Raw genomic sequence first — 13,116 nt, forward strand, 5'->3', positions numbered from 1 at the left:
CTGGCCGTGGAACAGTGGACTAGCTTGACACCCTAAGCAGGATCCTTGAGGGTGCATGGGAGCTCACCAAAGCAGTCTACATGTGTTTTGTGGACTCGCAGAAGACATTAGCCCGTGCCCCTGGGGGAGTTCTGTGTGGCGTGCTTGGGGAGTATGGGGTAGTTAACCCCTAATACGGGCTGTAAGGTCCCTGTACGACCGATGTCAGAACTTGGTTCGCTTTGCCGGTAGTAAGTCGGATTGTTGTCACTGATTCTGTTTATAACCTTTATGAACAGAATTTGTCGGCACAGCCAAAGCACTTAGGTGGTCTGGTTTGATGGCCTCAGTATTGCATTATCTCTGCATTTTGCAGATGATGTGGTACTATAGGATTCTTCAAGCGATGATCTCCAAATCTCAATGGGGTGGTTCGCAGCCGAATGTGAAGTGGGTGAGATGAAAATCAGCACCTCCAAATCTGAGAGCATGGTCATCAGTTGGAAAAGGGTGGAGTTTCCTCTCCGTGTCAAGAATGAGATCCTGCCCCAAATAGACGAGTTCAAGTCTCTTGGGGTCTTGTTCACGAGTGAGGGTAGGCTGGAATAGGAGATCGACAGTGCAGCATCTGCTGTGATGCGGAATCTGTTGCGTTCTGCTGTGGTGAAGAAGGAACTGAGTCGAGATGCGAAGCTCTCAATTTACCGGGCGATTTACGGTCCCACCCTCAACTACGGTCACACAACCGGTGGGTCATAACCGAAAGAACAAAATTCCGGGTACAAGCGGCCGGGCTGAGTTCCCTTCTCAAAATGTCCAGGCTCTCCCTTAGACATAGAGTGAGAAGCTCAGTCATTCGGGAGGGACCCAGAGTCGAGCTGCTGCTCCTACGTATTGAGAGGTGCCAGATGAGGTGGCTTAGACATCTGGTTAGAATGCCTCTGCACGCCTCCCTGGTGAGGTGATCCGGGCTCGTCCCACTGGGAGGAGGCCCCGGGCACACAGGACACGGTGGAGAGACTTTGTCTCCCGGCTGGTCTGGGAATGCCTTGGGAGCGAAGTGGCTGGGGAGAGGGAAGTCTGGCCTTCCATGCTAATACTGCTGCTCCCCCTGAGACCTGACCCCGGATAAGTGGTAGAAAATGGATGATGGATGAATTACTTTCCTTTTTTACTACATTACTTGTTATTTCAATTCTTCTAGTATTTTGAAAGGTACTGTGAAGACCCATCTTAATTGATCAAAATATTATATAAACTGTATATGTTTGTTTATTCTAAACTACATCCTGAGTACAATTAATGCATTTGTCCCTCTAAAAGGTTGGTGTTTTCAAAGTTTTTCATGTGATTTGCACTCATTGCGCTGGACGTGTGTTGCAATTTCACCTGAGCAATGTTCTTGTTGAGCAAGTAGACACCATATTCAAAATGAAACCGCTCTCCTCTGGGGTACAAAGGGAATCTGTAAATGACAGGAGAAAAAAAAATGTTTCAAGACTTCAGCACCTTTTCAGCTTATCTATTGTCTGCAAGAAAAGCTGACACCTTCAAACAAATACTTGCAAGCCAACCAAGCATTGTCAATTTTATATTTACTAGAACCAAATGCTGCATGACCATTTCACAAAGTAGGCCAATTCTACATTATAGGATTGTTGCTTGTTTGTATTGCTTGCTAATTTTTACTATGAAGGATTCAAAAGTATGTTGATCTTTGGTGGTGCATTCTGCAAATAATTCATGTTGAACGTGAACGCCAGCAGCGTTTACGATGGAGAATCTTTGCAGATGTTTGAAGAAGCTGGCTCTGCAACTATGAACCCCGCACATTAATGCTACCCCAATACCCGGTTAAACTGAAAAATCAAACTGAAGGTGGAAGAGTGCAAACAACTTGATCATTCCGACCATTTCCAACAAATAAAAGCTTTAGTATCTATATAGTGGGAAAATCCCATTAGTGCCAGCCAGATCTTTCTGCCAGGCTATACAAAGGTTGCGTCTGAAGAATATGCTGACATTCATAGTTGGAAAATTGTCTTTGCTACCAGGAATTTAAGGCTGGTGTGTGTGTGTATATGTATATATATATATATATATATATATATATATATATATATATATATATATATATATGTATATATATATGTATATATATGTATCTATATGTATACGTATATATATGTATACGTATATATATATATATATGTATACGTATATATATATATATATATATGTATACGTATATGTATATATATGTATGTATATATATACGTATATATATATATATATATATATATATATATATATACGTATATATATATATATATATATATGTATGTATTAGGGGTGTAACGGTTCACAGAAGTCACAGTTCGGTACGTCCCTCGGTATGGGGGTCACAGTTCGATACGGGTTCGGTACAGCTATAAGTCTCAAATGCATAATAACACCAGGTTGTTGTTTTTTTAAATTTAGTTTTAACAGAGAGCATGCTACAATTCAATTTGCTATAAAGAAAAAACATCCCTGTTATAAAAGCACAAAATAGAATAAAAACTTGCGCATTCGGGTTGTTCATAAATAATAATAATAATAATAATAATAATGATAATAATAATTAAAAAGATTAAACACAGGAAAACAACCATTCTTGTATGGATAGAATGAGGTTGCAGATAAATTGAGGCAGCACTTGCCAACTAGTAACTTCAACTTCATTATAAGAGCAGCAGAGGACAGTTCATGCTGCACCACGGCTCTTGTGCGATTGTATATGACAGGGACCACGGTCTTGCTATTATGCGCCCGGGCTGGAACAGTGTAATGAGGCTCCAGCATGTTTAATAAACGTTTGAAGCCCAAGTCCTAAGGCATATGGGCGCGTAGATGTTTCTATGTATATGCCGATTGCTTCAGTAATTACTAATATCTTTGGCTCTGTCTGCTTTCACTTCTCCACGCTGCTTAAAAGTAGCCGTTCATTCGCGCACAGCCTTGCAAGTGAAAATGTTATCATAATTGTTTGCAAAAATATATACATACAATATGAAGTTTTATAATGGTTCACAGAAATTATTCCTTTAGGTATACATTTTTTGTATGGCTGCTGGAAGAAAACTTGGGAGGCGGTTCATAGACGGTAAGAGAGAGCAGTGTGGTGGTGATGTGATTTTAACGAGAGATGGCCTGCGATTGGTGCCCGACTATTTTGAACGAAAAGGTGCATTTTGTGTGAGATAATATGGAAGCAGCTTTGCAAGATGCAACAGTTGGACAGAAGCTTTATATTTTCTGAGTGACCAACACAAAGGCGTCATTCACACATGTTCATGTATTAGCAGGCATTTCAGTGCGCATGTGCATATACATCTCCATATAAGCGGGGCACTTTTGTAAGCCTCCTTTCTGTGTGTCTGTGTCTTCCCCCAGGGTTCAGGTCTTTTGTTAATCCTGTGAGAGCAAATGGAGGAGCTTTTCCCCATTTCACTATGACCTACAGTTGCCTGAGGCAGGAGGAGAGTATAGAAGAAAATAAGTGGGACTTCACTGGACTCTTCTGTTGAGATCACGCTAATAGTTTAACCCATTAAAGCCTAAAGAGCCTGGCTCAACAGCTCCCCAAAACCTAAGGTCGTCTTTGGAATCTTTGAAAACCTGAAGCTTTCCCAGAAATTCAACACCTACAAAATAATTAATATCTCAGCCCCAGTAGCAGACAGAATAATTCCAAGAGAATTTGAGAGCTTAGACATGTGGCTTGCACACAGGCCCGAGTTCATTAATCCTTACTGTTTCAATCGAAGGTGTAAAAATAAAGTGTCGGTGCAAGAGAAGCACTATTTTTAATGTAAAAAATTACCATCCTCTATTCTGTTACAAAGACGTCGATATTGTCATATATGGGTGGTAACAAACATATATCTTAACTAGATATCACGTTCGACTGGTTCTACTGGTTCAAAGTCCAGAAGCGCGTCGTCTATATCACTGCCATTGCTTATTTTAGAGCTCCTGCGATGGGCGACCGCCATTATTAATCGCAAGAATTGCGGAACATCCTCTGCGGGCTTATGACACCGTCACGTGTATATTCTGATGCATTTTATTGTTTAAGAGACCAATAATTAAATAATAAAAATAAAATGAGGTGTACGCTCTCTCGGCTTTAAGGGTAGAAAGACGCAACAACGCTACCGGCTCAAGTGGTAGAAACACGGTTATGCGCTCCTATCCTTATTGGGTTAAGGTTGCACACCTAAAGACAGGTGCAAATGTAGAATATTGTAGAACAGTAGATGGTGGAGTATGGTGGACATTAGCTGACAAACTGGAGCGGCAGCCGGCAGTGAAATGACGGTAAGTATTGTTTATTTTCTCTTGGTTCTATCAGCAACGTTGCTGCAGTGTTAAAAGGCACTGTTAGGAAAGAATCTGCTCTGGTACATACATGTACATTTACAGTTCATAATTGTTCTGTAAATGCAGTAAAAAATTTTCAACATAGATAGGTGCGGCTTATATAAAGGTGCGGCTTATGTAAGTCGTCCCCCCATCCATGACAAATCCACTACACTAATGACAAGTGTATTGTAGCAACTGGGTGACATGTTGTTAATAAACAGAGTATTCTTTTGAATGGGTGGTCACTCTTTTCTTCACACTGTCAGGGGTTAGTAATGGATTACCTTGTATCACTTCCTAGGGGTGGAGGTGAGCAATGGCTCATTTGCATGAGGCATAACCGCTACTAGTAACTACGTAATTTGAACCAGGGTGATATGAGTGGATGTTAACTGTGCTGCAATTCTTAATCCTTTGACCGCATGAGGACAATGTAAAAGCCATTTTAATACTGACACTTTATCAATGAAAAATGCATAATAACGTCTCCTTAAATAAAACTAACGTGATGATACTGTGAAGGCTGTGAAGTAAAAAGATCCTTATGCTTTAGCTCAGCCATACATGTAGCCAGGGCCCCATGCAGAAGGAAATATGCCAGAGGTCATATCTCAGCACTAGGAAATAACTAACAGTGAGAGACCAACAACACCTCATGCTTTCTTAATATCACTACCCCACTAAAAGACTATGGTTACGTAGGTTATGTTTTCTGATGAGGATGCATGAAAAGGAAAACAAAGCCACTTCCAAGACACACGCAAAATTCATGATCACACAAGAGTTCCGTCATAGCCAGGTGATTAATGACTGCTGTCCACTGTGTCTAAAATCACACTAGAAAGGCTCCGGTTAACCAAACACCAGGAATTCCACCCAGGGACATCCAGTAAAGTCAACTATATTATTACACATCAGTGGGGAGTGAGGAAGGAAGTGTGAGGATGAAGAGTCGGGCGGAAGCACTAACTCAGACGTATGCAACTTGGATGGCAGTACTGTACACAATTTGACCAGGTCCAACAGATATTATTACACTATCAAGAAACATGAGTGAAAAAGTGCAGAGCAACATAAAAACAAAGCTATGTAACAATCACAAATCACTGACTGCGGCCTTACAGTTCTTAGTACAGTTGGAACATGCATGGGAGAAATGAAAGGGAAAGCACAGAGCGGAAATGGAAGACTTTTAATCACTCGGCCAGTGGCAGTTGCATACACTGAGGCCGTCTTCTACATTAAACACTGGTAAATTAATTACAGTTCTGGAGGAATAGTCATGGGGGTGGGGCGGCGGGATCAGTGCGATGTTGGACTGAAGGATGAAGTGTCAAATAAACAGAAAACACAGAAAACTCTGTAGCTGTGCACTTGCAGCTGGTATGTCACTATTTGTTTTATTGTTATTTTTAGATGAGGACAAGCTCAACATGTCAAACTGATTATGACAGGCAGTATAATCAGCACACCTATCAATCAACCATCCTTTTAAAAGACTGATGAAATCTGCTCCCATTTAGAATATAGTGTATTGAAATTCTGCACAGTGGGAAAGGAGAAATAAAACAACTAAAACAAAAAGTAAAGCTGTATTCGTTTACCTCTTTGAAAATACTGCTGTCAAGCCCACTTCTAATCAGGCCTTCAAAGTAGAGGTTTGTCACTGTGCACAGTCATTTTATGTACAAACAAAAATGTAAATCATGTGGCGTGATGTTGTCAAAGTATTAAAACTCTTAAAAGGACACAGGCCGAATGAACATGTATGGCTTGGATGGTATCAATTAATTAGTTTAGCTGGCTATATATAGTTCACCTCTATATTGATTTAATGCACTTTTACTACAAAATTTGATAGAATTTTTCATGCCACTCTGTATTTTGTCTCGTACCATTTTGAAGTGGGTTTGTATTTTGTTCAAACGAATGATCGACCTAGAAAAAGAAGAGCCAAATTCATCTTAGCACACAGTCTCCATTATGCAGCTTTGATACGTAGATAGTGAGTAATCCTGCAATTGTAGTTGTGTGGGTGCAGACCACCTTCATCTCTATTCCCCTCTGTTCAAGACTGTAAAGAAGTGCAAGCATAGCTATGCAGGTGGGTGGTCAAACTTGGCTTCACTCAGGTTGATGAAAATACTATGGTAAGACTGGCAACTGGCTGACTTGCTATCCTGTATACAAAGACTGAGAGCGCCACATGTGTTAGCTTGCCTGCTTAAGAAATCCCAATTCATATTTGTAACATCTAAAACTATAGCTGTGACTTATGTGCTGAAATGAGACAAAGCCAGTCTATTTATAACTCTTGTTTTAATTTTAGCTTGCTTGCGAGATTTCAGATCCTTTAATGGGGTCATCATCTAGACCTGCTTAAAAAAACACCTGCCTTGCCCTGACAAGCCTCTAATGGCAGCGGTCACTATATAAATCACAGTGAGCTGTAATTTTCAATATCCAAGAAATGATTACACAAACCATCTGTCCGTGAATGCTCTCATAATAGCCACTGCTGCACTTGAGACCCCAGTATAACGGTTTGGCCATCTAGGTCTTTGCCGTTAAAGGTTTCTCTTGAGTGATGTGGTGGGTGCTTGCTCTGTCATACTAGGTTTTCATGACGATCCCTAAGAATATCCAGGGGTCCGTTGACCCGAGCTCCTACAGCAATGCTCCCACTTTCTCTATTCCATTGGTTCTTTACTTTTATATTTAGATATATCATTCATACATGCACATCAGGAACACAAAACGATCACTTCACAAATCTCTTAAAAGATTCATGCACTTTTTCCATAATTTAAAACAGTTCCCAGGTGTCTTGATATGCTTTACATGAAATTGCTCAGTTTTGGGGTTGTGATTCTGTCTCATGCAGTTCACCGACTGTTCTACGAGGCCAATGGACTTTCATTACAATGATGACTAGGGTCGGAACAAAACTCTTGTGACTAGGTGAGCGTTCTGAAGAGAAAGGTAAGCAGGAAAAGAGGAGAGAAAGTAAAGAGAGACAGGCATTGGGATAGATAGAAGAGATAGATGAGAGATTAAATAGATGGGATAGATGGGATGGGTGGGATGGTTGGGATGGTTGGGATGGATGGATGGATGGATAACCACACTTTGTAGATGGACAGCATTCGTGATAAGCAGTTTTCAAATCTTTCCACAGATTCTCAATTGGATTCAGGTCTGGACTTTGGCTTGGCCATTCTAACACCTGGATATGTTTAGTTTTGAACCATTCTATTGCGGATTTTGCTTTAGCCTTTTGCATTTAGCCGAAAAATTCAAATTTTGGTCTCATTTGACCAGAACTCATTTGTTGTGTTTCCCAGGTGGCTTGGCAAACTTCAAACTGGGCTTGTCGTTGAGAAATGGCGCTCTTTTTGCTACTCTTCCACAGATTTGTGCAGTGTGCAACTAATAGTTGCCCTATGGACAGATTCCCCCACCTGAGCTGTGGATCTCTGCAGTTCATCCAGAGTGATCATAGGCCTCTCGGCTCCAACTATGATCAGTGCTCTCCTTGTTCGGGCTGAAAGTTTAGAGGGACTGCCTTGGTAGGTTTCCAGTGGTCTGATACTCTCTCGTTTGCAATACGATTGATCCAACAGTGCCCGGGAAATGTTTAAAGCTTGTGAAATCCTTTCATATGCTAATCCTGCTTTAAACTTCTCCACAACTTTATCCTGGACCTGCCTTGTGCATTCCTTGGTCTTCATGATGATGTTTGATCCTCAATATTCTTTGAACAGACGTTTGAGACCATCACAGAGCAGGTGTATTTCTACTGATACTAGATTACACACAGACGGAGTCTATCATCAGCAGTCATTTAGGTGAACATTGGATCATTCCACTCACTGACAGTAAAGGGGCTGAATATCACACGCCACAATTTTCTGTTTTTTTTTATTTACTAAAAAAAAAAAGTAAAATATAATATGAATCCACTTTATGACTGTGTCCCACTGGTGTTGATTCTTCGCCAAAAAAAACATTCAATTATATATCATTATGTTTGAAGCCCAAAATGTAGCAAAAGGACAAAAAGTTCAAGGGGGCCGAATACTTCCACAAGCCACTGTACTTCCGACACCAATGTGTATTCGGCAGGTTTAACCTACCCTGCAGCCTGGCACTTTTACCTGTCAAGAGCAACTTTAGGTAGAATGATGTACTTTGACTATGGTTCCCCCTTCTCCTTCTGTGCAGATGGTGCCTCTTAAGAGACATGAAACTGTTGAATCCCTGGAACAATAACTGCTTTTCGTTGAGCGCACACGTTCTGCTCGTTGGCCTCCTACCTCTATTATTCATTCATACAAAGTGCCTGACTGAGCCTACCTCAACAAGTTTGGCTTTTGGTTTCATCAAAGTAGTAACGTGCACATTCATACAATTTTACTTTACATGAAATATATATTTTTTATTTAAAATGATTGCCTTCATACTTGAGGCTAGATCTAAGCGCTGTCTAAGCGTGCTGTTTTAATGGCTGGGCACTGTTCTCAATCAAACACTGAACATCTGGATCGCATCTCTCCAGATCACCCCCCAAGCTTTAGCTGGGCTCTACTCGAACAAAAATGTGGGGGCAACATGCACGTTAGGGTGCACTAACTTCAGACGATCAGTCCGAGTGCCAAACGGTCATTTTTCACATCTTATTTCCATATAATTGAAGAGTACTTTCAAACAGTGGCCTGCTCCAAAATACCGGAGGACAATAGAATTGTATTTAAGACTTGCCTTGACTGACACAGTTGTGGCTAAGACATATTTGAAGATGTCTTAACTGAAATATCCTAGTTTTGTACGTGCAGCTTGCCAGTGACTTAAGCTATTATATTTGGAAACAAAACGAGTAATTTATTTTATAAAATTTTCAAAGAAGCTATAGCAGAAATATTTTCAAAATTGTATTGTATAACAACAAAGCACAACCACAAGCATGCATGTTTTACATGTATTCTGTTTTTTCCCCATAAATGCTCTACTTTCAGAAATTACAAAAGCTTTCCTTTCAATTCAACTCAGAGGACTAGCTCATAATGGGGTCGGGGCGTCCTCACTCACATCCCCTGCGAGAACCACAACTCTAAGCAAAGGCTTTCTTAATTGCAACTTAGTTGCCTTAAATAAAGTGTCAATTTATAGTACTTACCAATTTGCTAAAATACATACATCAAATTCTAGACAGAAAACTACTATAGGTGCTTTATAGAGCATCTTTCATTCTGACTATGTATGGAAACACAATGCATTCGGCATGGGCGTTTAATCTCAATGTGGCCAGTCATGATATCGAACAGTCTTTCATTCACATTAGCGGGGGCAGAGACACTTAGACACTCCTATGTGGAGACATTGCTGTCTGCTTCGATTATAAATTATATGTAGGGGGCCATTGGGATTTTATCACCAGTCTTCAGTCCGAGCAGACCGAAAGCATGTAAGCGCACCAACCACTCAAGATGTGGCATGAGGAGTGCTTACACTTAGATTTGCCAGTAGTTTCATACAACAAACAACAAGCAGATGAGCTTCTCAGGATAGCATTTATATAATAAATGCAGATGCATGTAAGAAGCTCATGTTCATCGATGGGGATGCGTGGACCAATGCGTATGCGAGGAACGCATAGCGACGTCCTGAAATGTTTTTATGAATTGGACAAGGGGGGCATTTGCAGTTTGCATGCAAGTCCACAGCGGCCTCCATTTGCACAATGCAGAAACTATTGCAGACCGAAGAAGAGGGTGACTTTTTCACAGCAATGTCTAATTGAGAGCCTGTGTTAGTGGGAGCATTAAAACATATGCACATGCATTAATTTGAACGGAGGAAATTGTTACTCACACATGCTGAAAAACAGGCCTCATTTGTGACCAATTTGGTTGCAGTCGATTATACAAACAACAAAAATTAAGCAACTGGGTCCTTATTGGGTAGACGGCTGCAGTAGACTGACTGCCAGCTAATCCTGCCACACTTAGAGAATCCAATCTCATGATACCTCACTTATCTCAATTGGCTGCCTCTTTCCGACACTTTAATCACCTGTTTTTTTTTACTTTACATTGTTAAAGCTGGCTAGGTGCTTTACGTCAGCCCACACATCATTTTGCAGTGTGAGGACGCCTCGCAAGGGCCCCTAGGGTCATAAACGCATACAGAGGGCGTGGAATTTTCCTGGGGCATTGACCCCACTCCTGCACGCCAAAGGGCACTCATGGATTGTTGTGTCTGTCAAGCATATAGCCGAAAAGTTTATTTTTGATGCTGGGTCCTGGTGTGAATATCCTGCATGGAGGAACTGGAAATGCATACAGTGAAGCGAGGCCCCCTGTCACATGGGAGTTTAAAACAACTGATCCTCTCCAGCTGTTGTCATGACCTAATCACAAGCACTCCGCAATGGTCATTCAATCACTGCATCTGATAATGTCTCATTTTTTCCTCACACACTTACTCCCAACTGTTTGTCTTATTATGGATGACAAATGTGGATGTAGAAGTGTCAACGCTTATCTACAAGCCAATCCCTTGTTGTAGAATAGGTTGTGTGATGTGGTTTTAATGAATTCAGTGTAATGTAGTGCTTACAGTTTATCTGGGGGGAAAAGACCAACTAATACTTAAAAAAAGTGACAATATTGTGTACCTGCATAGTTCAAGAGCATGGTGTAATAAACAAAAGGGAGCATTCATACAAGGGGAAATCCTACTCGTAAATTGTAAATGTTCACTTACCGAAAGGAGTAAATAACTCAGTACAGACACATGAAAATTTTATTCCCAGAGGGTAAATATTGCGTATAATACCATTGTTGCCTTGATGCTTGGTTACTAGAACAAAACATGTTTAAATAACAATTTAAAGAAGCTACACTTCTTGTGCATGAACACAGCATTTTATAATTTACCGAAAAATGATTGGCAAGCCAGAGGAGATAAAAAAAAAAATAGTTCTGTCATCAACAAAATGGTTCTGCCGGTGTGAATCAGAAGCAAAGTGGTCACACCTTGCTTTGTGAAAGAGTTTGCAGAATTAAGTGGCACTGTCCAACAGTGACAGACGCTTACCCCATGTGGCACGTTACGCTGGAGGAATACACCGCAACGACAGACAGCGACACTGACCATTAAAGTACCTTCTACGTATGCATAAGATGTAATACCCTTCCATACCATCTGTGGTGGTAGTCACCATTTATCATGGTTAGAAAAATGTATGATGCAATGACAACATGATGCAAATATGTTTGCCAGGGGAAATTAATTTACAGAAACTAGATTAAGTGGTCAGGAAAATTGGTTGAAAATTGCAAGCCATCTAGAGCTGACAAAAAATAGATACCAATATGAACATCGACCCCATGCTCACATCTTTGGTCAAATATGCTTTAAAATCTTAAATTCTTGTGATTTCAGGTAAAAAAAAAAAAATGTGACTGAATATTTATCCTTTTTCGTCTACTTACTCTCTCTCCTTCTCAGTAAGTCTATCAGTGATGGTGTCTTTAATGGAGGAGCGTGAACCCTTGTGGATGACTGGATACCTAAGTGGGATCTGTAGGAAACACGAGATCATCAGGACCAAGTGTGCCGTATAGCCCAGGGCAACTGCCAAGCTCCCGTCATCCTTTGCTGCAGAAAAAATACAGAAAAAAAAAGATAATCCAACAATGAAAGTGAGATGCCATTCTTGAAAAAAAAGCCCAATATTTTCGGTGAGTAGTATCAAGGAATCAAAGATGTAAGTTAAATTGGGCAACATACTGTAAATTCCGAGTGGCAAAAGATTAATTCCCCAACATACTGCATTTTACCATATCCAACATTTTGAAATGTATAGTCATCACTGTCTGATGCGTAAAGCTTTTCTATTACATTGAAAAACATTTGAATGGCTAGTGAAAAACTAGAAAAAAAACAAATCTAGTGAAAAACAACAAACAAGAAAGACATTATTTTTCCCCAACATTAATACAAAAAACATTACCCCAGCAGAACATCCAATTACTCTCAGATGCTGAAAATGCAAAAATGTGTGTATGAGTAGAATTACTAAGTCTGAATATGGTGGTAAACTGAATGTAGGAAGAGACAATACTTAGATAAGCAGTTCATCAAAGCTGTCAGAGTGGCGTAGCAAGACTTAGAAAGATTGGACCAATATGAGACCAGATATTATTCTTAAATTAACTATTCCACCACATTTTTAAAAAATGTCCTCCAAAATTGCTCAGAAACATGTCATGTCATGTCATCTTCCAAACCGCTTATCCTATATAGGGTCGCGGGGAGTTGCTGGAGCCTATCCCAGCCGTCAATGGGCGAAGGCAGACTACACCCTGAACTAGTCGCCAGCCAGTCGCAGGGCACACATAGACACTGTCACTGAGCGGGAATCGATCCCACGCTGCCCGCACACAACTCAGGCGTGTGTACCACTACACTGTCAGCGGACGTGCTCAGAAACATCTGGAACTCAAATTATATTTGAAAGAGCGCAAACTTCCGAAAATGCTGAGAAAGCTTTATTTGGATCAGACCCAAATTTAAAACTTTTAAAAAATAAATTCCCCAGCATGAACAAAAATTTTGGCAATAGGATCAGCATTTGAAAAAAAAAAGTGGGGATTGTATTTATTTTAAAAAATAAAATAAATTACATAAAAAAAATAAACATGCACAAAGTAAAATAACCAGTTA

General features: G+C 40.3%; 1 protein-coding gene across 1 annotated transcript in view; it reads right to left on the reverse strand.

Moving 5' to 3' along the window:
• Nucleotides 1-13,116, reverse strand: part of uvrag (UV radiation resistance associated gene) — a 69,354-nt gene that overhangs the window by 23,642 nt on the left and 32,596 nt on the right. The window contains exons 12-13 of the mRNA XM_086013233.1: nucleotides 11,883-12,048; nucleotides 1,369-1,444 (exon numbers count right to left, since the gene is read on the reverse strand). Coding sequence (XP_085869359.1) covers nucleotides 1,369-1,444; nucleotides 11,883-12,048 — 242 coding nt within the window. The remainder of the gene's footprint in view (nucleotides 1-1,368; nucleotides 1,445-11,882; nucleotides 12,049-13,116) is intronic.

Source organism: Filicampus tigris, chromosome 17, assembly GCF_054856515.1.
Source record: "Filicampus tigris isolate MCC_2025a chromosome 17, RoL_Ftig_1.0, whole genome shotgun sequence".
Taxonomy (NCBI): Eukaryota; Metazoa; Chordata; class Actinopteri; order Syngnathiformes; family Syngnathidae; genus Filicampus; species Filicampus tigris.